At 46.0% G+C, this 27,411-nt stretch overlaps 2 protein-coding genes across 19 annotated transcripts in view; one reads left to right on the top strand and one right to left on the bottom strand.

The window, feature by feature from the left end:
- Nucleotides 1–2,895, top strand: part of LOC110520042 (pre-mRNA-processing factor 40 homolog A) — a 34,848-nt gene extending 31,953 nt beyond the window's left edge. For all 4 annotated transcript variants that reach the window (XM_090229633.1, XM_021597021.3, XM_021597020.3 and 1 more), the window contains one exon: nt 1,773–2,895. In XM_090229633.1, coding sequence (XP_090085759.1) covers nt 1,773–1,862 — 90 coding nt within the window. In that variant the 3' untranslated portion in view covers nt 1,863–2,895. The remainder of the gene's footprint in view (nt 1–1,772) is intronic.
- Nucleotides 2,896–3,371: 476 nt separating this feature from the next.
- The window catches only part of LOC110504152 (formin-like protein 2), an 88,258-nt gene continuing 64,218 nt past the window's right edge, over nt 3,372–27,411 (bottom strand). For 3 of the 15 annotated variants that reach the window (XM_090229630.1, XM_036974301.2, XM_036974302.2), the window contains 19 exons: nt 25,406–25,499; nt 22,654–22,728; nt 21,657–21,767; nt 21,214–21,363; nt 20,210–20,311; nt 19,621–19,936; nt 19,044–19,223; nt 18,102–18,122; nt 16,588–16,712; nt 16,080–16,282; nt 15,562–15,796; nt 15,268–15,336; nt 15,071–15,151; nt 14,797–14,926; nt 14,176–14,339; nt 13,850–13,951; nt 13,624–13,722; nt 11,995–12,133; nt 3,372–7,247 (listed from right to left, as the gene is read on the bottom strand). In XM_090229630.1, coding sequence (XP_090085756.1) covers nt 7,138–7,247; nt 11,995–12,133; nt 13,624–13,722; nt 13,850–13,951; nt 14,176–14,339; nt 14,797–14,926; nt 15,071–15,151; nt 15,268–15,336; nt 15,562–15,796; nt 16,080–16,282; nt 16,588–16,712; nt 18,102–18,122; nt 19,044–19,223; nt 19,621–19,936; nt 20,210–20,311; nt 21,214–21,363; nt 21,657–21,767; nt 22,654–22,728; nt 25,406–25,499 — 2,506 coding nt within the window. In that variant the 3' untranslated portion in view covers nt 3,372–7,137. Of the gene's footprint in view, nt 7,248–7,591; nt 7,896–9,621; nt 9,738–10,324; nt 12,134–13,623; nt 13,723–13,849; nt 13,952–14,175; nt 14,340–14,796; nt 14,927–15,070; nt 15,152–15,267; nt 15,337–15,561; nt 15,797–16,079; nt 16,283–16,587; nt 16,713–18,101; nt 18,123–19,043; nt 19,224–19,620; nt 19,937–20,209; nt 20,312–21,213; nt 21,364–21,656; nt 21,768–22,653; nt 22,729–25,405; nt 25,500–27,411 lie in introns of those variants that run through there. The other 12 variants (XM_036974303.2, XM_090229631.1, XM_090229626.1 and 9 more) reach the window with 9 other exon arrangements.

The following is a 27,411-nucleotide window of genomic DNA, read 5'->3' as shown; positions in this document are numbered from 1 at the left end:
ACTTTGTCTTCTAACAGTATATTTAGGCAAGCATATCAAACACAAGCAAGATACACACAGGAAGTCAATAGTGATTCTTTATTCATTATCGTTGCAAACATTGGCTAGCTCTCTTTTTTTCCCCCAGCTACTCTCGCTACTTTGTGGCAGCATATCTATGAAGATCACCACAAATAGTAGGAAGTCTAAAGCAGTAATTGACAAATGAAGTAAGGATTAATAGCGCTTGGTCAGACATGCTCAGGTTGCCTAGAATGTTCTTTTTACAGGAACTCGTAGTGGCTGTGATATGGCAGCAACTATAAAGATTAGCCTACATCACACAAAATGCTGATTGTTTATTTTGATGCTCCAATGCAATATCTGTTACAACAGACACAGAAGGTTGTATACTTTAAAGACTTCAATAAATATTTTGGAGAATGTTTGTTGAAATCGCCGCGTTTCAATTATTATTATTTTTCCCGGCTGTTTAGAAATATGGGCAGGGGCCTCCCAAGTGGCACAGCTGTCTAAGGCACTGCAGTGCTTGAGGCGTCACTACAGACCCAGGTTCGATCCCGGGCTGTATCACAACCAGCCGTGATCGGGAGTCCCAGAGGGCGGCGCACAATTGGCCCAGCGTCGTCCAGGTTATGGGAGGGTTTGGCCGGCAGGGCCACCACCTTGTGGTGGGCGCCTGCAGGCTGACATCTGTCGTCAGGTGAACAGTGTTTTCTTCCGACACATTGGTGCGGCTGGCTTCCGGGCGAAGCGCGGTCTGGCGGGTCATGTTTCCTAGGACGCATGACTCGACCTTCGCCTCCCGAGCCTTTTGGGGAGTTGCAGCGATGAGAAGATTTGAAATTAGGGGTAAAAATAATAATATGAGGCAAAGTGGGTAGATCATGCAGAGGTTTCCGGCGGGGGCAAGAACTCTATTGGCAGCCGCAGCCTTTTTGTTTTGGGCTCAGAACTTTTTTTTGGGGGGGGGATAAAATCACCTTTGGGCCGCTTGTTCGGGAACCCTGTCCTAGTGCATCCCAAATGTGACTCGACTACTTTTGACTAGAGCCATATGTATGGGTTACATCCTGGTCAAGAGTAGTGCATTACACAGGGAAAAGGGTACCATTTGAGAAGCATACCTAGTAAAACTGGAAGTAGTGCTGAGCTATTAGTGCTTTTAGAGGCCGTTTTTTTTTTAAATTACCACAGATTTAAACATCAAATGTATTTATATAGCCCTTAGATCAGCTGATATCTCAGTGCTGTACAGAAACCCAGCCTAAAACCCCAAACAGCAAGCAAACCAGGTATAGAAGCACGAAATGCTGATTGTTATTTTGCTCCATTGCAATGTGTAGGGACTTAGTCCTGCTTGTGCAACTGCAATATCCGTTACAACAGACAAGGTTGTGTACTTTATAGACTTCAATAAATATTTTGGAGAATGTTTGTTCAAATCGCAACGTTTCTAAAACATTTTTTTTATGTACTATATTTGCGTTGAATGCTGTAACAGAATAAATAAGGCATACTGTTGACTGCTGAATACCAACCGTCAATCCCGTAGATCATGTGTTTTAAGTCTTGCGAAGCAACTGCTTTCTATCCCTCTCGATTGCGCGTTCCCAACGAAGCAGCATAAAAAAAATTGAACCGATGTCGGTCCGTTAGTTGTTTAAAAATCCCAAAATAACTGTTATTTCGGTTAATCGCTCAGCACTACCTAGAAATCACCAGTGTTGTCGGGGAAATGTGGGTTTTGATGTTTTGTCTTTGTTGTGTAGGGTGGCTGGGACACTTCAGGCAGCGAGCTGAGTGAAGGAGAGCTGGAGAAGAGGAGGAGGACTCTACTGGAACAGCTGGATGCTCCTTGATCCTGTTTTTCCTCATGCTTCCTTTCATCCACCATAGATTCCCCCCGGTGCTTATTTTTCAGCGTAATGCCACACATGCTTGGACTTAAGGTTATACAATTCCGGTAACTTTCCCAAACTTCACAGGTTTTTCCAGAAATCCCAGTTAGAAGATTTGCTTAATTCCTGCCAATTTTTGTCTAAGTTACCAGAATGTTTTCAACCCTTTTTGGACTGTGTGTGAACTATTCCCCTTGTGTTTTGTATAATGGGAATGAACCCGACACCCTGGCACTAGAATGCTTGGTAAATATTTGCTCTGTTTTCTTACGTTATTGGAAGTGGTCACAGGCTGAGTTGAGTGACTACTTTGATATCAGGTCAACTGTGTGGACATTTAGTGACACACTTCAGAAATGTGTTGCCTTTTTTATAATGTTTTCTCGCTAGCTATTTTATTTGTTTTGTAGTTGTTTGATATCGAAATGGATTCAAAGAGCATCTTAATGCCATGCTCTTTACTGTGACTGCCTTGCAGTTCTCAGTACAATTCTTATCCGAGTCACAAATGGCACTGTATTTATTCCCTTTATAGTGCACTACTTTTGACTAGGGCCCTCAAAGTAAAAAAATGTATACAAATTTAGTTTAGGAAATCTGACAAAATATCCAGCAAATAAAAAGAGATGTGATTGTGTCTCAGTGTAATCAAGGTTTGAAATTATTTTCAAATAAAATAAATACATTTTTGTGCTTAGTTGTGCTCAATTTGCAGTGTACAAATTTTAATGATTTTCCGGACCTCCGACCATCCGCTCCGACAAAAAAATTGCCCCGCAGCTGAATCTCGTTGCATACCGCTGCTTTGGACTGAGGTAGAACTCTTTGGCAAAGGTCCACGTCTAGACTGAAGTAAATGTCTCTCTGAAACAAGACTCTTTAAAATACATTTTTTATGGTATTTTTAGGATTGGTTCGCTAGATTTTCACGAGAGGAATTGTGAAAGTCCTCGTTGCATGATCTATAAATGTAATAAAATACAGTTGACATGAATTTGTTTGTCTTCATGTACCATCACCAGCAGCCACCATAGATCGGAGCTCATTATTTTCTGTACATATGACCTCTCTGTTATGAGTGCCTCTTGTTCACTAGGCTTAGTAGCCTTGTATCCGTTTCCTGTGGATCATTGCAATGCTAGGCAGGCTGAAGGTAATAATTGCTACTGTAAGAGGGAGTGCCCGAGACAACGTGGCTCAGGACAATCTAGATTAAGCTCCAATAACATCACCAGGGCTGTGGCACGGTTGCCGAAGACCGCCAGAAGTGGCAAATCCAAACCTTTGTTGCTGCCCGATGCCCCAAGCCCGCCAGACGGGCGAGTAAAGATTTCCACAGTTTACATACACGGAGATGACAAGACCGACTTCTCCTGTTGTTTTCATATCAATGAGCATGCATAGAAAACCAGAGTGAATCTGAACAGCTGTCTGCCAAAATGAATTGAAATAAAGATGCACACGCTATAATAGTGTAAATAGTTTATTTGATCATGTCCAGAACTCGGTCTACCTTTAACTAAATGTTATTTAAAAGTATTTTGTAATAAGCACACAATGCCTAAAATACATTTCTGAAGAAAAAACAAAAACATGCCACTATTATCCAGTCTAATGAGTGAAGCTGATGAGTGGTCAACAGTTCACATAGGAAGTATAGAGATGAGTGGTTTGTTGCACATGCTAACGTGGACAATTATAGTCCCAAGACCACAGAAAGCTTCTCTGAACGTCAATGGGTTATGGCCCAAATGACTCCCTATATAGGGCACTACTTTTGATATTTTTTTGACCAAGGCCCATAGGGTCAAAAGTAGTAACCTAGATAGGGAATAGAGTGCCATTTGGAACATACGTTAATATAATGCCTCTTTACTCAGGCAAGTGTGACGCCAGGGCATTCTGCTTCACACAATAGATCCGTTGTGTTAAAGTGAACCCAGATTTGTTTTTTCCCCCCCCCGGCTTAATTAAATATACAAAATGGACAAACCTATAAGTTAAAATAACATTCAAATTGTGTATCACAGGGTGATGCACATTTTGTTTTAAACAATATGTACAATAGTAACCTTATAGTAATGAGTGTATTAAGAAGTAAAAAACAATGCAACAATTTTTGTAGCAAAATATCTGTACATTTACAAAACTTTTTTTTGTTGTTGTGTACTTTTTGTTTGTTCTGACATTTTTTTAATATAACTAGCTAAACACTTAAAAAAAAAAAGACTGTTTGCTCACGTCAAAGTGGGTCATGAGCAAAACTGAATGGATACCGTTTACAGTGGTTAAATACTATACATCAAATGTACAATAATAGTGAGTGGACAGTTGCCTAGAGATTCATTAGCCGATTGCAGGTTTTCAGAGTAAAAAAATAAACTTGGAATCCAGTTTCCATGACAAGCTCCTCAAGTAGCCTAAAGTACCTTCCTTGTAGCCACTACACTTGACTGGAAGTGTATCTGCTGATAAGTCTTTGTTTTAGCACCTTTCCTATTCAATTGTGGCTCTAGCTCTGGTCCGGGGAGTCGTTCGGGTGTGCGGTCGTTCGACCGAACGACTCCCTGAACCAGAGCTATTGTGGCTCAAGAGCCCCACCATCCACTTAACAGCATTGCATTTGAATGGCACTTGAGGTCTACATGAGCAGACAATGTACAGTACCAGTCAAAAGTTTGGACACAACTACTTATTCAAGGATTTTTTTCTTTAGTTTTACTATTTTCTATATTGTGGAATAATAGTAAAGACATTAAAACTATGAAATAACACAGAATCATGTTGTAACCAAAAAGGTGTTAAATAAATCAAAATATATTTTATATTTGAGATTCTTCAAAGTAGCGACCCTTTGCCTTGACGACAGCTTTGCACACTCTTGGCATTCTCTCAACCAGCTTCATGAGGTAGTCACCTCTAGTGCATTTCAATTAACAGGTGTACCTTGTTAATTTGTTGAATTTCTTTCCATCTTAATGTGTTTCAGCCAATCAGCTGTGCTGTGACAAGGTAGGGGTGGTATACAGAAGATGGCCCTATTTGGTAAAAGATCAAGTCCATATTATGGCAAGAACAGTTCAAATAAGCAAAGAAAAACAACAGTCCACCATTACTTTAAGACAGGAAGGTGCTATGATGAAACTGGATCTCATGAGGACCGCCACAGGAAAGGAAGACCAGGAGTTACCTCTGCTGCAGAGGATAAGTTCATTAGAGTTACCAGCCTCAAAAATTGCAGCCCAAATAAATGCTTCACAGAGTTCAAGTAACACACACATCTCAACATCAACTGTTCAGAGGAGACTGTGTGAATCAGGTCTCCATGGTCAAACTGCTGCAGAAGGAGACTTGCTTGGGCCAAGAAACACAAGCAAAGGACATTAGACCGGTGGAAATCTATCCTTTGGACTGATAAGTTAACATTTTGGAATTTTGGTTCCAACCGCCGTGTCTTTGTGAGATGCAGAGTAAGTGAACGGATGATCTCAGCATGTGTGGTTCCCACCGTGAAGCATGGAGGAGGTGTGATGGATTGGGGATGCTTTGCTGGTGACACTGTCTGTGATTTATTTAGAATTCAAGGCACACTTAACCAGCATGGCTTCCATAGCGTTCTGCAGCGATTCACCATTCCCATCTCGTTTGTGCTTAGTGGGACTATCAATTGGTTTTCAACAGGACAATGACCCAAAACACACCTCCAGGCTGTGTAAGGGCTATTTGACCAAGGAAAGTGATGGAGTGTTGCATCAGATGACCTGGCCTCCACAATCACCCGACCTCAACCCAATTGAGATGGTTTGGGATGAGTTGGACCGCAGTGATGGAAAAGCAGCCAAGTGCTCAGCATATGTGGGAACTCCTTCAAGACTGTTGGAAAAGCATTCCAGGTGAAGCTGAAGAGAATGCCAAGAGTGTGCAAAGCTGTCATCAAGGCAAAGGGTGTCTACTTTGAAGAATATATTTGTATCTGTTTTAAAACTTTTTTGGGATACTACATGATTCCATATGTATTATTTCATAGTTTTGATACCTTCACTATTATTCTACAATGTAGAAAATAGTCAATAAATACAGAAACTCTTGATTGAGTAGGTGTGTCCAAACCTTTGACTGGTACTGTAGTTCTCTCTAGATAGAGCTAATAATTCACGACTTGGTCCACTAACCATGTTAACACCGATGAATGAGATGTTAATACCGTAATATAGAGGCCTAGCTATACACAATTCACATTAGCCTGGTCTCATTTCGAGAGAGCCACACCTCTCTGAGTTATATTATTTCCGATACGATTTCTCGAACTGTGGTCACACGTTGGTGTACAGAAGTCTACCTGATACTTGCTTAAGTACTTTCATTGAGCATATTAGTTTTGGATCACTGCTTCATAGTATTTAATCTAAGACTTGTCCCCTTTAATAAGGCCATTAGCCCTTTAGCAACGATGGAAAAGCTAATGCGTTTTTTAAGTGCCACTCGAGCACATTGTTGGAATTCCAAGAGCAATGGCAGTAGCACCAGGAATGTAATAAGATACTTGCAATTGAATATCAAATTCATCACCTGTGGCGGAATACTTTGACGCCTAACGCCTCGAACACACCTGCAGTGTCATGCGCAAAATGGTACGCGGCCTCATCTGGATATGTGCGCAACAGAAGTTCCACATTCACCTTTCTGCTACCGTTTCTGTCAAGCCGTCTACGCATAGAATGTGATGCGTACGTTTGGTTGGTCCGACGTACACACCGACACTCGAGCGCACTGCAACTGCCAATGCCACGCGGCAAAGGCAAACGCAGCGCCTCCATTGGAAATGCATGTGCTTCTGGTGTACCAAAACGCAATGACACTGGGAGGTGTGATCGAGGCATAACGGGAACCGTGTCACGTACATTCTACACATCTCACAAAAATCTCTTCCAGGAATTCCCCCTACGGAGGTTCGAGTCCAGTTTTACACATCAAAGGAAATTACAGTTAAAGCCAGGTCAAGTTGCATTGCTTGAAGTAATGAAAAAATTAAACTGATCACATAAAAAGTACGTTTCAGGCACTTGGCTTGTCTAAGGTTCCCTATGACTGACCTTTCAGACCCATCCATCTCTCTTTCCTTTCAGTCTAGCCATCTCTTCCAGTCCATCCATTTCTCTTTCAGTCCAGAGTGAGAGGCTGTTACATCCACATCACCCCCCTTCACCCCTCTCTGAGCACATGCACTGTTCCCTCGTCACATGACAACTTCAGTGTTGTTGACCGGCCGCAAGTTTTGGTCGTCAAAGCGCCTTCTGACGCTCCTCCTCACCGCGTCGGCTCTCCTGTAAGGCTGATTTCGAAGATCTGGGATGGAGGGAGGAAGGTGGGGAGAGGAGGGTGGATAAAAGAAGTGTCAGTCATGCCAGGGCCTTCAGATGAGGCTGTTTGTTGGCAGCCAATCAGGCAAAGCAGCTTGAGTTGTAAAGAAACATTCCCCTTCAGTTCACTCCTCTAAAAGGAAGACGAAAACAGTCCCACAGAAAAGACCTTATTGATTTGACATTTTTCATATTTACTAGTCCTTCTGTCACTGTCGATTAAAAAAACACAAGCTATGGACAAGTGCCCCCCAATACAAGCCCCCCCCCCCCAAAAAAAAAAAGATGCAACATTTTCTCATGTTAAACAATCAGGGGAAAAAAGGGGAACGTAAATCATTTCCCATAAAGGGCATTTTACACTGAATTTGCATTCTTTCATTTTAGACATGCAACATTTGTCTATAACCTTATTAGGAAATGGAAGGTGAACAGAAAATGAGGGAGGGGGGACCAACACAGTCAGTCTAGTATGAAGTAGAGAAAGCCCTCAGTGGTAGGTAACTCAAGGGGAGGTAAAAAAGAGATGCTTGCCAGGTCTGGGACACATCCACCACCACAGGGGTGCTATTGGAGGAATTCCTTACCCTCGAGTGGACATTGGGAAATTTAGTAATATTATTCTTCTTTAGGGCTGGATGGATGAAGAGAAGACAAAATGGAGGTTAAAGAAGCAGGGTGACCAGAGGGGTGTTTTCACAGTGGAGGAGCGCTGAGCGAGCAAAGCGGCCAATGGGGAGGGGGGGGGGTGGGCAGAGGTCATTGGACAGGATAGGGCAAGACTAAGGTGTTAGAGGAGTAGAGCTTACTAAGATATGCTGTTAATTGACACTGCAGGCACAAAGGACGAGTAAAATCAAAGCGTTTTATTTTTCTCTCTGTTTTTCTGTCTAAAAAAAACACCCAGGCTGCTTTCCAGAGTGACTACCAGCATGAGCAAATAGTGCCAACCATCACATTTTGCACGAAGACTTAGTTATCACAAACCAAACCCAACAAGTGTTTTTTCAACATACACGAAAAAGTTATATTTTGAATAAAAAGCAGACCAAAGAACGGCATGCATTCAGCCAGATACATGGGCATGGGACGTGAACTCAACTGTAATTTATGAAACATTTAGAAATACTGAGGCCTGTCCCTTTTAAATGGCTCAACAGCAATTCAGGACATGTATCTGGCTGTGTGTTAGTTGCACACAACGGAAATTAATGTGACATCCATAAGACCCGAGAACGCGTGTCAGAAATGAATCATTCATGCTTCGTGCAATACGTTAGAAAGGTGACCAGACAAACCACCAGAGAGTCATGTGATACGAATATGATCCAGCACCAAAGAGTTTGAGCCGAGCACAAGGCAAGGGAAACTGGAGATCTGGTCCAGGGGCGTTTACATATAACTTACAAGGCTCAGAATCAGCCACAAATAACGCCCTAGACCAGAGCTAGGGGGAACTGGGAACGGGGTATTGTGGGTTTGAAGCGGGAGAAAGCCAGAGGCATGCAGGAACCCAACCAACAGCACAGTAATACATGAACACAACACTCTGTTTTCATGATGGACAGATGAACACAACACTCTGTTTTCATGATGGACAGATGAACACAACACTCTGTTTTCATGATGGACAGATGAACACACAAGCAAGGTATAATGCCACAGCCATTTTAAAATAAGTCAAGGCTATCAATACATCAAAATTGACAATTGATGAATTACTATATAATTATAGGCAAAAAAATACTCTGCTATGCTGATTACAATACTGACTAGTATACGATATATACTGAAGCAGAAGTTTTACTATATAGTAGAACTACTAGCACTAATACTAGTCAGCATAACATGTAGGAGTGTAAACTTCTTGGATGATGGCCAGTGAGAGCCGTTTCGGTCTAGGACGCACTTCCTCCTTTTTAACAGCAGATGGCACTTGCCTTAATGTCCCATTGACATGTACTCTGTAACGCTGCTGTATTCCTTGTACTGTATAGAGTGAGACGTGGTAGATTTCTTACCCATCTACCCATCTCACTCTCCTCAGGGCAAATGTCAATAGCCTGGCTGACTGCTAGGAGCATTTCTGTGACATTATGGTTTGCTATGGTTGGTGACACAAATGGATGAGGTTGAATAACGGGGATGACTCGTTTTATGCAGGGTAACGGAGGGGACATCGGAGACTCCTCCCACAAACCGCTTCCTCCCCATGCTAGAAGGGGCGGAGGTGGTAACGCCGACACACCACACCACACACACGCGCACACACACAACTGACAGGGATAACACAGAGTGAGAGGGAACACAACACGCTGTGAGAGTACGGAGAAGAAGGACAGCACTGTATTTACAGCGACCTTTCAGAGAGAGAGTTCTAAGCTTTAGTAATGGTTCTCCTCATTGTGAACCGGCTCGCAGAAGAACCGAGAGCCCCGTTTGGCTGTGCGGGCGGTAAAGGGCACTGTCTTCAGCACTGCATTGAAACAACAACAACAACAGCCAAGACACGACAGTAAGGAGTAGCACACATCTACAGGGTTTTAGCACAGGTTAGCACACCCTACAAAGCATCAGAAGACTGGAGGCGAGAGACACTAACACATTATATAGAGGGTTACAGTCTACAATAGGCCTTCAGGGCTGAACTTTCCCAATCCCGCTTGGAGGATTCCTGGACTTCCTGCGTATCCCCTCCTGATTCCGGGAATCTTCCAACTGGGAAAAACCTGGGCATTTTGGGGAAATGTCCTTGAATTTTGCGCCCCTAGGGCAATTATACTGTATCTTATGGAGCGCCAATGTTAAAATGTTACAAGACAAGCTTTTAGCTTGTCAGCTAGAATACAGTTATGTGTGATTGTTATAGAGAATTAGTGTTAATAGTATTATATATGCCAAACCACACAGAATGTAAATGGCCTACGATCGTATGTCTTCTCTGTGGAACAGAGGGGTCGTGTATTTTAATAAAGCAGATCAATACACGGGGCTGCATCCCCAAATTGCACCCTATGGCCTATATAGTGCCCCATAGGTCTCTGGTCAAAAGTAGTAGGGAATAAGTTGCCATTAGGGACGTAACCATGGTATCTGGTCCGGGAGACTATACCCTCAGCCCGGCCCGTCTACACCCCTAACTGTCACAAAGCTACGACGGGAGAGCAGACATTACTAACTGCTACAAAGCTACGACGGGATAGCAGACATTACTAACTGCTACAAAGCTACGACGGGATAGCAGACATTACTAACTGCTACAAAGCTACGACGGGATAGCAGACATTACTAACTGCTACAAAGCTACGACAGGATAGCAGACATTACTAACTGCTACAAAGCTACGACGGGATAGCAGACATTACTAACTGCTACAAAGCTACGACGGGATAGCAGACATTACTAACTGCTACAAAGCTACGACAGGAGAGCAGACGTTACTATCACAAAGCTACGACGGGATAGCAGACATTACTAACTGCTACAAAGCTACGACGGGATAGCAGACATTACTAACTGCTACAAAGCTACGACGGGATAGCAGACATTACTAACTGCTACAAAGCTACGACGGGATAGCAGACATTACTAACTGCTACAAAGCTACGACAGGATAGCAGACATTACTAACTGCTACAAAGCTACGACGGGATAGCAGACATTACTAACTGCTACAAAGCTACGACGGGATAGCAGACATTACTAACTGCTACAAAGCTACGACAGGAGAGCAGACGTTACTATCACAAAGCTACGACGGGATAGCAGACATTACTAACTGCTACAAAGCTACGACGGGATAGCAGACATTACTAACTGCTACAAAGCTACGACGGGATAGCAGACATTACTAACTGCTACAAAGCTACGACGGGTTAGCAGACATTACTAACTGCTACAAAGCTACGACGGGATAGCAGACATTACTAACTGCTACAAAGCTACGACGGGATAGCAGACATTACTAACTGCTACAAAGCTACGACGGGATAGCAGACATTACTAACTGCTACAAAGCTACGACGGGATAGCAGACATTACTAACTGCTACAAAGCTACGACGGGATAGCAGACATTACTAACTGCTACAAAGCTACGACGGGATAGCAGACATTACTAACTGCTACAAAGCTACGACGGGATAGCAGACATTACTAACTGCTACAAAGCTACGACGGGATAGCAGTCATGACTAACTGCTACAAAGCTACGACGGGATAAAAGACATTACTAATTGCTACAAAGCTACGACGGGATAGCAGTCATGACTAACTGCTACAAAGCTACGACAGGATAGCGGATAATGATCCTACGGACATTTGAGCTGGCACCGAGTGTCTACGTTAGGCTAGCTGGATGGTCAAAGCATGTTTCTACCGTAGGATCAAGGTGTAGTAAAGCCTTTCGGATTGACAGTTCAATCCGTTCCAGAGTTAAAGAGGTACCTGTTAGCGGTTTAGATACCCAGTGTTAATGATCTGATTGGAGCACAGGAGAGGACCTGCATGCAGAGCGCCCGGTGTGTAAGTTTGTGTCTTAACCACGCTAGCCGTACTGGAGCAGGGGGAGAGCTTCTTCTGCACAGGCCTGCCTGCGTGTGTGTAGATGTGTATATCTGTGTGCGCATGAATGTGCGTGTGTACACATGTGTATGCGTGTATTTATGTGCACGTATATAAGTAAGGTGTGTGATATGTAGAACTGATGGTGATTGGCCCCCCAGTCCTGTTTACCCGTGATGATGTCCTCGATGGCCCCGTCCTTTCCCTCGTAGACGTGGCGGCTGCCCGTATCCTTCACCTGCTTCTTCCTCAGCTCAGCTATCACCTCCTGCTGCTGACTCCTGCCCCGGGTGTTCTTATGGGACGGAGACTGGTGGGAAGACCCCACACACACACACACACACACACACACACACACACACACACACACACACACACACACACACACACACACACACACACACACACACACACACACACACACACACACACACACACACACACACACACACACACACACACACACACACACACACACACACACACACACACACACACACACACACACACACGCACGGAGTCAAATCTCAGGCACCTTGGTTGACTATTCAAATGGCATAACGATGTCCCTGTGGGAATCCTCGACATCGTATTTTACTCCGCTGTACAAGCTGGTCCCTAATGTGTCCACTAGAGGTTATACTGTCTATATTATATATACTGTTTATGTTTACTAACTGGTTCTATTGACTGGTTGGTTTACTAACTGGTTCTATTGACTGGTTGGTTTACTAACTGGTTCTATTGACTGGTTGGTTTACTAACTGGTTCTATTGACTGGTTGGTTTACTAACTGGTTCTATTGACTGGTTGGTTTACTAACTGGTTCTATTCACTGGTTGGTTTACTAACTGGTTCTATTGACTGGTTGGTTTACTAACTGGTTCTATTGACTGGTTGGTTTACTAACTGGTTCTATTGACTGGTTGGTTTACTAACTGGTTCTATTGACTGGTTGGTTTACTAACTGGTTCTAATTACTGGTTGGTTTACTAACTGGTTCTAATTACTGGTTGGTTTACTAACTGGTTCTATTGACTGGTTGGTTTACTAACTGGTTCTAATTACTGGTTGGTTTACTAACTGGTTCTAATTACTGGTTGGTTTACTAACGGGTTCTATTGACTGGTTGGTTTACTAACTGGTTCTAATTACTGGTTGGTTTACTAACTGGTTCTATTGACTGGTTGGTTTAAAAACAGGTTCTATTTACTGGTTGGTTTACTAACTGGTTCTATTCACTGGTTGGTTTACTAACTGGTTCTATTGACTGGTTGGTTTACTAACTGGTTCTATTGACTGGTTGGTTTACTAACTGGTTCTATTTACTGGTTGGTTTACTAACTGGTTCTATTGACTGGTTATATATTTGCTGATACTGACTTGATGTGACACACTAGGTGTCTGTCTGCAGTACCTAATATAGCTGCCCCACCAGCAGGAGATGATCCTCCCATCATTAGTCCTGGGGGATGAGGGAGAGGGGGAGAAGGGAGGGGGAAGGAGAGCCTACCTTCTGGGAAGAGGGGGAGGAGGGAGAAGGAGAGGGGGATAAGGGAGGGGGAAGGAGAGCCTACCTTCTGGGAAGAGGGGAAGGAGGGAGGGGGAAGGAGAGCCTACCTTCTGGGAAGAGGGGGAGGAGGGAGAAGGAGAGGGGGAGAAAGGAGGGGGAAGGAGAGCCTACCTTCTGGGAAGAGGGGGAGGAGGGAGAAGGAGAGGGGGAAGGAGAGCCTACCTTCTGGGAAGAGGGGGAGGAGGGAGAAGGAGAGGGGGAGAAGGAGAGGGGGAAGGAGAGCCTACCTTCTGGTCCTCCTGGTCCAGCATGGCCTCCTGCTCCAGAAGCTTCTCCATCATCATCAGCTCTGCTCTCTTCCTTTGCTCGTTGTCCTCCTCCGCTTGCTGACAGAACACGCACGCACACGCACATATTTAGACAGAGGGCTCAAACACACAGCCGTACCAGCGCCCTGCGTAGTGTGTGGGTGTGGGACATGACGGGTGTGTAAGAGAGCAATGCCAGTCTCACCCTGTAGGCCTTGACAAAGCGCACAAACACCGGGAAGAACACGGACGGGGGCGTCGTTTTGGAATTCTCGCCGAAGAATTTGACGGCCTCGTCGAAGGCGTCCTGTCAGAGACAAATAGCACATTTTGCATTTGTTGATCTGTCGATCATAAAGGTAATAGTTTGATCAAACGTATATAAAAAGGGGCAATCTGGGATTGGTAAATGCATTTTTTGACTTTTGGATAAATGGCATATAACCATTGATTCTTGAAGAATATCATGTATAAATGCCTTGTGAGCGTTGACTTAATTGCACATGACAAATTCAGCGAGGTGAGGTTTACCAGCGCGATCTTGGCTTCGTCCTGCAGCTTTTTCAGCTTGCCCTCGTTGTGTGTGATGAAGTCTTTGAGCATGGTGTTGTGACCGTGCATGCTGTACTCTCTCTTGGTCAGGTCCATTCCCCGCTGGAGCTCCTTCACATCCAGCAGAACGTTCTCTAACGACACTGAGATCACACACACACACACACACACACACACACACACACACACACACGAGTACACGCACACACAGATACACGCACGCAGAATTGGATACAGTTTGAAGCGGCGTGCTCCTCATTAAGGAGGGCCATACAGCACATCTCCCTAGAGCAACACACAGCGTGGAGGAGCCCCAACAAGTGCACAACATCATCACCCATTCTCTGAGATGATGGCTGTGGATACAGCGCAGTGGAAATGCCTGCAGACCAAAGATAGGCTACAATCCTGTCCAAATCCATCATTTAGGTGGCATGTCCTAAACAGAGCCCTACTCCCTATTTTAGCGCACGACTTCCGGTCAAAAGTAGTAGCGCTTTATAGGGAACGGGGTGCTATTTGGGACCCACGCTAGGATCTGCTGTAGCATCGTCAGCCATTCATCGCTGCAATCACATGGAGCTGCATGGTGAACCGTACCTGCTGCGGCCTTCTCCACGTAATGCAGTTCGTTGTAGAACAGATTGACCTGCTGGTACTTCTCCTTCACCACGTTGGCTATGTAGTGCAGCAGAGTCATTTTCCGGTCTGTCGACTTGGTGTCCAGTAGCTGGGGGGGGGGGTGTTAAAAAAAAGAAGTGTGAAGACAGTGCTTACGTCCCAAACGGCCCCCTATGGCCTATGTAGTGGACTAGTAGCAATCCTAAAGCACGTCATGCACTAGCAATACATTCGGGAGAAAAAAATCTCCTACCAAATCTAAACTCTGTAGCTTGAAACCGTATACTGCTCCCCGTTTGCTGCTGTTCATGTAGTTTCCGAGCGCCAAGATGATCTGAAGAAAAAGAGCATATTAGAACAACACAGAAGGCAGCCAGGAACAATATTTTCAACACATTGTTCAGCGCAGGATATTTCCGACGCATAGAATTTCTGCAACGAGTCGCTTACTTCGAGAATTTTCTTGAGTTTCTGTGAGGACTTTATTGACACAGATGCTGCGATGACCGCATGGAGTTGCTGTGAAGAACAAGAGAGAAGGAAGTAGAACTAAAGTCAGAGAAGAGGAGGATAAGTCAAACTCAAAAAAAGCCAATCCTCCTCTCCAGTCACCTACAACCTGAACCAAATCCTTATTTTGTGCACTACTTTTGACCAGGGCCCATATGGCTCTGTTCAAAAGGAGTGCACTATGTAAGGAATAGGGTGCCATTTGGGGCACATCCATGGAGTCCCGGCCCTCACCGGCGTCAGCATCTGCACGCTCTCGCAGAAGTTGCCAATGAAGGCCATGATGGTCATCTTCTGCATGAGCCGCTCGATCTTGCTGAAGTGCATCATGAAGCGGTCCTCGTCCGTCAGCGCCTCCACGGGCTTCCTCTCCTTCTCGTACTGACGCATGATCTTCACCTCGCTCTCCGTGGGCAGGAAGCGCATCAGACACTCCACGTAGTCCACCGACAGGGTGCGCAGGTCAAACCTGGTGGGGGGGGTTAACAGTTAATATGCAGACTGGAGACATAGACACACACGCTATGCAGACACAAACTGCCAATAAAGGCTAACAAGCACACACATGCACACCACCGTAACCAAATGGACCCTCGTTTATAAAACTACATATGGAAAAGAAGACAACAAGAAATTGCGTCCCAATTGGCACCCTATTCCCTACATAGTGCACTACTTTTGACCAGCGTTGTGCACTATATATGTAATAGGGCGCCATTGGGACGTAACCCGAAGAGGCCATTGTGTCTTACAGCTGGATGGCCTTGCAGATCTCCTCAGGGGCCTTTCCCACTTTCCTCAGGGTGATGGCCATGTTTTTGGCCCGGTTGGCGTCCAGCAGTGCCACCTTGTTGGGCCCCTTCTGGATGACCTTGGTCTTGCTCATGATCAAGTCGATGGCCGGTCCCTGGGCTTTCGTCTTGAACATCTCCTCAAACTCATCCACATTCAGGTCCTGAGGTTGAAACACATCAAATAAAATACAATTTCAAATCAAATCAAATGTGTTTATAAAGCCCTTCTTACTGATGTCACAAAGTGCTGTACAGAAATCCAGCCTAAAACCCAAAACAGCAAGCAATGCAGGTGTAGAAGCACAGTGAGCAGTACAGTGCATCAAGTGAGAAGGTTTGAATCGTAAGCAACCTGCCCTGTGTTGAGCGGCCTACACGTTGTTTGAAGTGCGGTAGACCATCATAGCTTTAATAGTAGTTCCGAGTGTGAAGTGCATACATGTGGGGGCGAGTGGAGGGTCCCTACCTCCAGTATCCTCTCGTCGTCGATCTCGTTGAACACAGTGCCGTTGATTTGGTTGGGCTTCAGCGCCACCCAGTTGAACACGGGCAAACGGAACTTGGTCTTGATGGGCTTTTTAATCTTCACGGCTGCACAGCGAAACACAGATCAATTATTCAGTAAAGCACTCCATCCGCCATGTCCATCATCACGCTCACAAACACACAGTGCACGGTCGTGTGACGGAGGGGTAGACAGGGTCGGCATCCCAAATGGCACCCTATTCCCTTTATAGACCACTAACTGTGACCTGAGCACGTATGGTTCTGGCCAAAAGGTGTGCACTATATAGGGCATAGGCTGCCATTTGGGACGTACCCAGGATTTTATGTGACTGGAGGTGGTGTCACACATGGAGATTCCTCCCTCTGCTGTAACAGGAGGCTTAAGAGCCCATTCATTAAAATCCCACAGAGAAAGCTGGAGAGGTGCTCTACAGTTATTTCCATAGCAGGGCCTGATGTGCCCTGGCTAGCTCTGTACTGCTAGCCATAGCCACTACAGTTTATTGATTTAACCTTTTTTTAACCAAGACATTGCATTCAGTAGTGGGCCCAGAATAGAGCCTTGGGGTACACCAGATTGAGTTAGCTATGATATTGAATGTGCATATGGCCCGGCTTGTCATCCCTGGCACAGCAGCAGATTATGTTTTTATAGACTAGGATTATGACCATACTCGTGATGCCACGAGGTACAGACAGACTGACAGAGGTACCGCCGGTGGCGGGGCAGAGAGATAAGGATTAGGACCGGAGAGTGTGACAACCAGGGCATTCCAGGCCTGTGCAACACTCTCCTATCTTACTATCACCATCAGCCTGCCTGCAGCGGCACGTCAATGTGTTTCAGCTTACAACAACAGACACTACCAGACATCACAAAAAAACACACACACACACACGTTACAGTACAACAGGGAGACCATGCAGGAGTTGGAAATGTGGCATTTTCAGTGCTTTCCCATCACAACTGTCAAGACTAAGTCAGACTGTACCTTGTCTCGTCCCATTACATTTAGCAGGCTAAGGACCAGCATTTCAGGATCCCGTAATGTTGACAAATGACTGTTACCAGGTGTCCATGTACTGTGGTCCACGTTTTGTGGGGAGACTGTTGTTTCATATTTTGGTGTGCCCAAGACTTCTACAGTCCAGCAGTGAAAAGTAAAGAATATTTGGGGGGGAGTTTGCCAACAGTCGTCAGCGAATTCAAAGAGAATGCATGAAACAAAGAGTCCAATTTCATTCTTGGCTAGACTAAAAGAATATCAATGTAGTGCCTAGGGCATGAGTGGCCATCTCTTTACGTGGACCTTGTTCCTCTGTGTGTGTGTGTGTGTGTGTGTGTCTGTGCTTTCTTGCGTGCATGTGCGTCCATCTTCACATTTGAGGTTGAGACTAAAAATACAATTTCCAAATACTCGGGGGGGGGGGGGGGGGGGGTTAAAACACAACCACATGACAGAGAAAACCTACAGAACAGTTTGATGGGCCCCTCTGGTTTGCAGAAAACAAAAGTAGAGAGAAAACAACCAGAGAAATCATTGAGAACAAAATAACATTGTGCTTCCATTTTGAAGAGAGAAAGAGAGATTAGTCAAATAATATATCCCCACTAGACCAAACCAACCATTCCTTTGTGTGTTCAAAACAAGCTTTATACTTCAAAGTGTACTAATGCTATTACTGCCATACTACATGGTAGATTCTTTAGACAATAGTCACGTATTCATAGTGACCGGTCAAATTCTGTAACGATCTTGTGCTACACTGGTCAAAGGCTGCAGTGATAGGTTAGGGAGGTGAGTGACCGGTTGAGGAGGCTGTCCCATCAGCTCTGAGTCACCCATGGCTGCCCAGTGTCCAGATGGCCCTGATATCCAGGAAGTCAAGCAGCTTGAAATAGGTTTGAGTAAACAGCATCGGACACACTGATCAAGGAGGACTGCTGTGACAGGAGGAAAGCAGGGTAGAAAAGGCCTAGAGGATCTCAGGAGGCTTGGCTCCTGTTCTACTGCTGTCAGTCATACCCACACAAACAGACAGACTGCTCAGTCAATGAGGCGACACGGTGTCGACGTAGACAGTGAATTTAGAAGCAATGGAGAGCACACGGGTGTCCTTTCAGTGACCTATTGTGATAAGGGCTGAGAACACTTGATAATGACCGTTCATAAATGCATCGAAAGAGGGTTGTCATTGAGATCGCTGATAGCCAACACACAATAGAACGAAAGCCTATCATGAAAACACATCTCCATTGTCTGCTACAGTGTGATTCATCCACATCCACACACATAGTGAGCGTCTCAAATGGCACCCTATTCCCTATGCAATGCACCACAAAGGGAATAGGGTGCCATTTGAGACGCAGGGGCAGTCTCACATGTGGGCGGCGTCTGAGTGTGAGGACCTTACCTGCTAACCCTGAATTGAAGATGACGGTGGGGGATCCACAGCCCGGGAGCGGGGGGGCCATGGGGGGTGGAGGCGGGGGCAGGGGAGCAGACACCTCCATGGGGCCGGGGGGAGGCGGGGGAGGAGGGGGCGGCGGGGGAGGGGGAGGAGCGATGGGACCAGCCAAAGGCCCATTTGGTACTGGAAGAGAGGGAAAGAAATAGAGAAGAGAGAGAAGAGAGAAGAGAGAGAGAGAGAGAGAGAGAGAGAGAGAGAGAGAGAAAAGAGAAAGGGAATGAGAAAGAGAGAAACAAAGCGTGGAATTGAGAGGACAACATGCCAAGTGCTGTCTCCAATTGAGACTCAATCAGCAGAGTACAAACTCCCCTCGTGTGACTGCTCTGCTCTCTCCCTCCCTCCAGCTCCCTCTCTCGGCTATCTTTCCCCAGCTCTGCCTCTGCGTCTGTTTGTCACAACTCAAATGCCAGAACAGCAAAAAATTTAAGGGCGTGTTGTGAAACTAGCAATCCAGACTGTTTAGCTACCGTCTGGGACTAAACAGTAAACTAGGACGGGATTGGTCTAGAACTCCACCTACCCGTCCCAGGCACAAGCGGTGGGGGAGGAGGAGGGGGCGGCGCGGGCATCCCCGGGATCCCATTCGACCCCATCGGGCTGACTGTGCCCCCGTTATAGACCCCTGGCACGCCAGCCACCAGCGGGCCCCCGGGGGCGGGCGGCGAGGGCAGGTTGGAGATATCCTCGTCGCCCTTCTTCTGGATCGTCATGGTGCCCTGCTTCTCCAGCTCGTGGATCTTCTTCTCCAGGTTGCACTGCCTCTGGATGGCCTCGTCCTTCTCCTTCACCATCCGCCGCAGTGTGTGCACCTGCGAGTTGGCGTCCTTGTACACCTCCTGGGTGACGGGGAACGGAGATGTCAATGTATGTACGCAGACCAGGGGGCGGTTTACTATGAAGGCATCTCAGAGTAGGAGCGCTGACTCACAGTATAGGGATCAGTTTAGCCTTTTAGATTACAATAAATAAGATCGCACGGACGGGGTGGACCTGATCCTAGATCAGCACTCCTTAGAAGCTCGATACAAACAGGCGTTGAGAATGATCGACCTGTGTCTGTCTAATAGTGTTATTCACCCCCCCCCCCTCCCCCCACGGGTGAGTCTCACCCGGATCGAGTCGAGCTCCTTGTTGCGCGTCATCAGCTGTTTCTCCAGCTCCACGATTTTTGACATGGCCTCGTTCTCCGTGTCCTGCAGCTTCTCCGTCATCTGGGAGAGCAAAGGTCAAGGTTCAACGTGGCATGGACACACAGAGAACTGTGTGAGGGTGTTGTGCATGCAGGAACAGCCATGTACACTTTTGTACATAACAGTGTAGGCTAACGGGACGGATACACCGGTATCCCGATATGGCTTGCTCAACAATATCATATCGAATGATCGATAATGGTGCTCATCACTAGTCACAACCCAATAAAAGTGGTTGTAGTCCTTAACACACATGTATGCAGGTCATATCACACAGGGGTGTATTACATAGAAGGTGTATGTGTGTGCAAATCATGCATCATTTGACATCAGCCATGTGTTGTGACACTCTAAGGAAACATTAGCCATCAAAGCATTCATGTCAAATGCCCTTCCTCTGGAGTTTGTGGACACCCTGATCTGAACAAAAATGTGGACTTTTCTAGAGTTAGGCTAGGAGGCCCAGAGGCCATTGGACAGTGTGTGTGTCTCTCTGTGTGTGTGTGTGTGTTGACGACTACTAACTGAAAGCATGAGACTAATCTAAAGGGCCTTTGAGAAAGTGGCATGTGATGGAAAGCCGGTGTGACAGAGATTTAAAGGCACACTGTACATGCTGTCAGATCCCTCCCCAACACTGCTGTGCAGCGCAGCACGCTGACATCTGTACGGCATCACATAGTAGTCAGTACGTCAAAACAGACTCGATACAGTCACTAGAAGAGGGCAGACTGGGTTCTTATTGGGGGGGGGGGGGGGCGAAGAGATGGGACTGAAGTGGCGAAAGAGCAATTGAGGATTCAGAAAGTAGGGACGGGTGGAGTGAGTTAGTGAAAAGTGTCAAATGTGGGGTGGCAAGAGTCAGTGCAGAGCGTCACGAGCAGTCAAGGGATGGAGACAGGAAGGTTGTCGTGTCCTCTCACATGTGACATGTTCTCCTCCAGCTCCTCCACGCGCTCCAGCGCGGCGTTCTTGGTCTCGGCGTCCTCCAGCAGGGCGCCCACGTCAAACACGTTGTCCAGGTAGGCCTGGATCTGCACCGACAGCTTGTCACTCTCCGTGTGCTTCAGCTTCTACACAGACAGACGGGAGAGGCGAGAGGAAGAGTCAGTGAAACGCCTATGACGCGTTGATCCATGTTGTTACCATATACCCCACTGTTGAACAGCTTCTTTATATATTTGCGGTCTATAAATCTACTGTCTACCTCAGATCAAATCAAACTGTGTTTGTCACGTGCTTCGAAAAAACGACAGGTGTGGACTGACAGCGAAATGCTTACTCCACAAAATAGTAGAAAAATAATAACGAGGAATATATAAAACAAAGAGTGCCGATAACTTGGCTATTTACGCAGAGGACTTACATCCAGGTAGGTGTCCAGACAGAGCTTGGTGAAGTCGTACTGCAGGTGAACCCGGAAGTTCATGTCCTCTACCGAGTGGACTACGATGTTGATGAACTGCATACACGCCACCTACAGGCACCGGCAAACATTAAGAAAAGCATACAGAGTGAATTTCACACCAAGCGAAACCAAAAGCATCCAATGCATTTACAGGGGGACGCATGTAGCGTACGTCTCAAATGGTACACTACTCCCTATATAGTGCACTACTGTTGACCGGAGCCCCATTGGCCCCGGTGAAAAGTAGTGCTCTTTAAAGAGAATAGGGTGCTGTTTGGGACTCATCCACAGACTCCAGGGCCTGTAAATAAGCGTGTGCATGGAAATGATCTGGCTGCATCCGTCTTGTTAAATGGGCAGATAAAGGGAGTCACGTCAGGTCGTGTCCCAAATGGCAGCCAAATCCCTACGCAGTGCCCTACTTTTGACCAGGGAATTAGGGTCCCACTTCGGGACACGGCCTCCTCAGTCTAATGTGCGCAGTGGAGTGTCACCGTGTCAGTGCATTCTCCTTGCTAATACTGTCTTAATGGACTTCCTTAAGAAGCTCAGAGTCGACTGTGTGAGAGACTCCAGGCCCCGTCTGACAAATCTGTTTGCTTTCGTGCTTGTGTCAAATGACTGGCCCGCTACCAAATGGCTCAGAGTTGACTTGTGACCGGTTGGACTCTCATGCACACACGGACCAATGGGGAGCCTCAGAGCGGAGGCAGTGTGGCACATTTAGAAAAAGCATGTATTTTGTTGACACACACCACACAGCATGCTGCCTCATCCATTTCTATTCAAACATATTAGTAGGAACTCTGCGGCAAAACAAACTGAGTTGGCGAGGATTCCGCGCGCGTGGTTGGCTAATGATAGAATTAGTTCAATGGCAAGCGACAGGGTCTGTGATTTCAGGATACGATGTAGCCTAGCAATCGATAGCTAGTCCAGTGGAAATGTTGTGTACCATAAAGTCGATGTTGTTGTCCATGTCCTTGAAGTGTTCCATCAGCCTCTCGAACCGCTGCGTCTCAGCACACACCTGCCAGAGAAACATTCAATCGTTCATTTTGTTATCGTAATAAAATAGGATGCCATTTGGGAAGCAAGCCTTGTCCGTTGCAACGCAACATACATATTACCTCAGGTTGCGAAAGGAAATGTTTCTGTCATACCCATGTACTGTCTCCTCACTCCCTCCCATCACTCTGGCTCCCTCCCTGCTAAAATATGAAGCGAAGCCCCTGACATAGGACTTCTTAAATACACGCGACCTCATTTCTCCCACTGCGATTACCATATCTACGTCTCTGAGAGAGAGGGAGGGGGAGGAGAGAAGAGCGAGAGAGAGAGAGGGAGGGGTGAGAGGGAGAGAGAAAGAGGGTGGGAGGAGAAGAGAGAGAGGGATGCAGCTCTATAGTTCAGACGGTGCTCAGAGCCAGGGAAGGGGAGACAGACAGGGGAGAGATGAAGAGTCAAGGAGATGAGGAGGAGAGAGGGGAAGAGATGGGATTGGAGTGCATAAGCGCAGCCTTCATACACAATGCTCTGTGCCCCAGACTGCACCCTGCCCTTCACTCAAAACAACCCCTTCTAGCCCACGAAGCGGGGAGTCAAGAACCCCCTCACAACAAGCCTCCTCAAAGAGGGAGAGCTCGATTTCAACTTAAGCAAGCCAACATAACACTCGGATGATCAGTTCTTTGCACCAAACACAAAAAGCTGAACAAGAAAGCACTGTTTTTATATTACAATTTATATGACACTGCCAACCAATAAGATAATCTAAATCAAATACAATTGTTATTTGTCACATACACATGTTTAGCAGATGTTATTGCGGGTGTAGTGAAATGCTTGTGTTTCTAGCTCCAACAGTGCAGTAATATCTAACAATACACAACAATACACACAACCTAAAATTAAAATAATGGAATTAAGGAATATATAACTATTAGGATGAGCAATGTCGGAGTGGCATAGACTAAATACAGTAGAATAGAATACAGTATATACATATGACATGAGTAAAGCAAAAATTATTAAAGTGACTAGTGTTCCATTATTAAAGTGGCCAGTGACTTCAAGTCTATGTATATGGGGCAGCAGCCTCTAAGGTGCAGAGTTACGTAACCGGGTGGAAGCAGCGTAGTGATGGCTGTTTAACAGTCTGATGGCCTTGAGGTAGAAGCTGTCTTTCAGTCTGTCGGTCCCAGCTTTGATGCACCTGCACTGACCTCGCCTACTGGATGATAGCGGGGTGAACAGGCAGTGGCTCGGGTGGTTGTTGTCCTTGATGACCTTTTTGGCCTTCCTGTGACACCGGGTGCTGTCGGTGTCCTGGAGGGCAGGTAGTTTGCCCCTGGTGTTTCTTCGGGCAGATTGTACCACCCTCTGGAGAGCACTGCGGTTGTGGGCGGTGCAATTGCCGTACCAAACGGTGATACAGCACGACAGGATGCTCTCAATTGTGAGGGTTTTAGGTGCCAAGCCAAATTTCTTCAGCCTCCTGAGGTTGAAGAGGCGTAGTTGCGCCTTCTTCACCACACTGCCTGTGTGGGTGGACCATTTCAGATCGTCAGTGATGTGCACGTGTAACGGATGTGAAACGGCTAGCTTAGTTAGCGGTGCGCTAAATAGCGTTTCAATCGGTGACGTCACTTGCTCTGAGACCTTGAAGTAGTGGTTCCCCTTGCAGAGCCCTCTGCAAGGGCCGCGGCTTTTGTGGAGCGATGGGTAACGATGCTTCGTGGGTGACTGTTGTTGATGTGTGCAGAGGGTCCCTGGTTCGCGCCCGGGTATGGGCGAGGGGACGGTCTAAAGTTATACTGTTACACACGCCGAGGAACTTGAAGCTTTCCACTGTGGTCCCGTCATCTGGATAGGGGCGTGCTCCCTCTGCTGTTTCCTGAAGTCCACAATCAGCTCCTTTGTTTTATCGACATTGACCCCTCGAACCACATCTATTGTGAAGGGTCAATCGCTATCCATTGACTTTAATAGATGCAGTGGCACACATGGCTATGTCTCTACCTTCTGCTTATGGGTGAGCAGCTCTGAGCAATAGAAGTTGATATTCCACCTCTAATAACAGAGAAATGCAATAGACTGTAATGCTCAATATTTCATTCTGGGTGTAAATATTGCATTAACTGCAGTCGGCCCAAGTTCCCCGAGCCGGCCTAGAAACTGGGACTGCTGTAGAGATGCCAGGCCACCCCAGACTCCACCTTACTCCCCTCCTTTCTAGAGGAGATCAAATACTCTACACAATTCACTGCATACAACACAGGGCATAAGCGCTGATCTAGCATCAGCTCTTCTTTTTTAGATCATAATGAACTGAATATTACATGGACAGGGCGACCTGATCCTGGATCAGCACTCTTACTCTGAGATACATACAGCCCCCTGATCAGGCTGTACTGAATATTACTCTACACTTGTACTCACATTTGTTAGAATACATCTTTGAAGGGCCTGTAAAATCACTAACAAAACACAGAACTGATTTCTCTGTGGGCCTGAGAGGCCAGTGAGCAGCCATTTCTGTCTGAGAGATGCGAAGCAACATGTCTAAAGGCTTTGATACAGCCGGCGCTGCGCCCCTCGATAATATCCTCCTACCACACGACTCACGGCGTCAACTATGTCAAATTCCACTGCTTAAACACAATAGCAGCATTATCCTCTTGCTCCGCGCGTCCCCCATACCGCACCTCCTTGAAGTTGTCGAACGCAGAGAGAATGATTTCGTGTCCCCCCCTCACGAGACACACGGCGGCCAGCAGCTCCAACACCAGAGCTTTGGTTCTGGGAAAGGAGAAGAAGAAGAGAAGGAACGGTTAACGTAACGCGGCGCCACTGCCAACACCGACCCATCATTTCTGCCACAAGGTTACATAACGGTCGGATCCCAAATGGCACCCTATACCCTTTCTAGTGCACTAGTTTGGACCAGAGCGCCATGGACCCTGGTCAATAGTAGTGCACTATGAAGGGAGTAGGGTGCCGTCAAATCAAATCAAATTGTATTTGTCACATGCGCCGAATACAACAGGTGTAGACCATTACCGTGAAATGCTTACTTACGAGCCCATAACCAACAATGCAGTTTTAATAAAATAGAGTTAAGAAAATATTTACTAAATAAACTAAAGTATTTTTTTTTTTAAAATAATAGTAATACAAAATAAAATAACAATAATGAGGCTATATACAGGCGATACCGGGTCAATGTGCAGGGGCACAGGGTAGTCAAGGTCATTTGTACATGTAGGTAGGGGATAATAAACAGCGAGTGGCAGCAGTGTAAAAATAAAGGGGGGGGGGGGGGGTCAATGCAAATAGTCCGGGTGGCCATTTGATTAATTGTTCAGCTGTTTTATGGCTTGTGGGTAGAAGCTGTTAAGGAGCCTTTTGGACCTAGACTTGGCGCTGCGGTACCACTTACCGTGGGGTAGCAGAGGGAACAGTCTATGACTTTGGGCCTGCCTCTGACACCACCTAGTATATACAGTCGTATGAAAAAGTTTGGGCACCCCTGACAATTTCCCTGATTTCCATTTATACATAATTGGGTGTTTGGATCAGCAATTTCATTTTGATCTATCAAATAACTGATGGACACAGTAATATTTCAGTCGTGAAATGAGGTTTATTGGATTAACAGAAAATGTGCAATATGCATCAAAACAAAATTAGACAGGTGCATACATTTGGGTACCCCAATAGAAAAATCACATCAGTATTTAGTAGAGCCTCCTTTTGCTAAAATAACAGCCTCTAGACGCTTCCCATAGCCTCTAATGAGTGCCTGGATTCTGGATGAAGGTATTTTGGACCATTCCTCCTTACAAAACATCTCCAGTTCAGTTAGGTTTGATGGTTGCCAGGAATGGACAGCCCACTTCAAATCATCCCACAGATTCTCAATGATATTCAGGTCTGGGGACTGGGATGGCCATTCCAGAACATTGTACTTGTTCCTCTGCATAAATGCCCGGGGTAGATTTTGAGCAGTGTTTTGGGTCGTTGTCTTGTTGAAATATCCAGCCCCGGTGTAACTTCAACTTTGTGACTGATTCTTCAAAATGATTCCCAAGAATCTGCTGATATTGAGTGGAATCCATTGCGACCCTCAACTTTAACAAGATTCCCAGTACCGGCACTGGCCACACAGCCCCCACAGCATGATGGAACCCCCACCAAATTTTACTGTGGGTAGCAAGTGTTTTTTCTTGGAACGCTGTTGTCACGCCCTGACCATAGTTTACTTTGTATTTTCTATGTTTTGATTGGTCAGGGTGTGATCTGAGTGGGTATTCTATGTTTCATGTCTTGTTTATCTATTTCTATGTTCAGCCTGATATGGTTCTCAGTCAGAGGCAGGTGTTCGTCATTGTCTCTGATTGGGAACCATATTTAGGTAGCCTGGGTTTCACTGTGTGTTTGTGGGTGATTGTTCCTGTCTATGTGTTTTTCACCAGATAGGCTGTTTTAGGTTTTCGTTACGTTCATCACGTTCTTTATTTTGTAGTGTTTGCATTGATTCGTGTTTTACGTTTGTTCATTAAAACATGGATCGCAATCTACACGCTGCATTTTGGTCCGACTCTCCTTCACACCTAGAAAACCGTTACAGAATCACCCACCACCAACGGACCAAGCAGCGTGTCAACAGGCAGCAACAGCAGCGTAAAGAGGAATGGACATGGGAGGACGT

The sequence above is a fragment of the Oncorhynchus mykiss genome, chromosome 3 (assembly GCF_057628025.1).
Source record: "Oncorhynchus mykiss isolate SJ-2025 chromosome 3, ASM5762802v1, whole genome shotgun sequence".
NCBI lineage: Eukaryota > Metazoa > Chordata > Actinopteri > Salmoniformes > Salmonidae > Oncorhynchus > Oncorhynchus mykiss.
The sequence above is the reverse complement of the archived record's forward strand: the minus strand, read 5'-3'. Positions and strand labels throughout refer to the sequence as shown.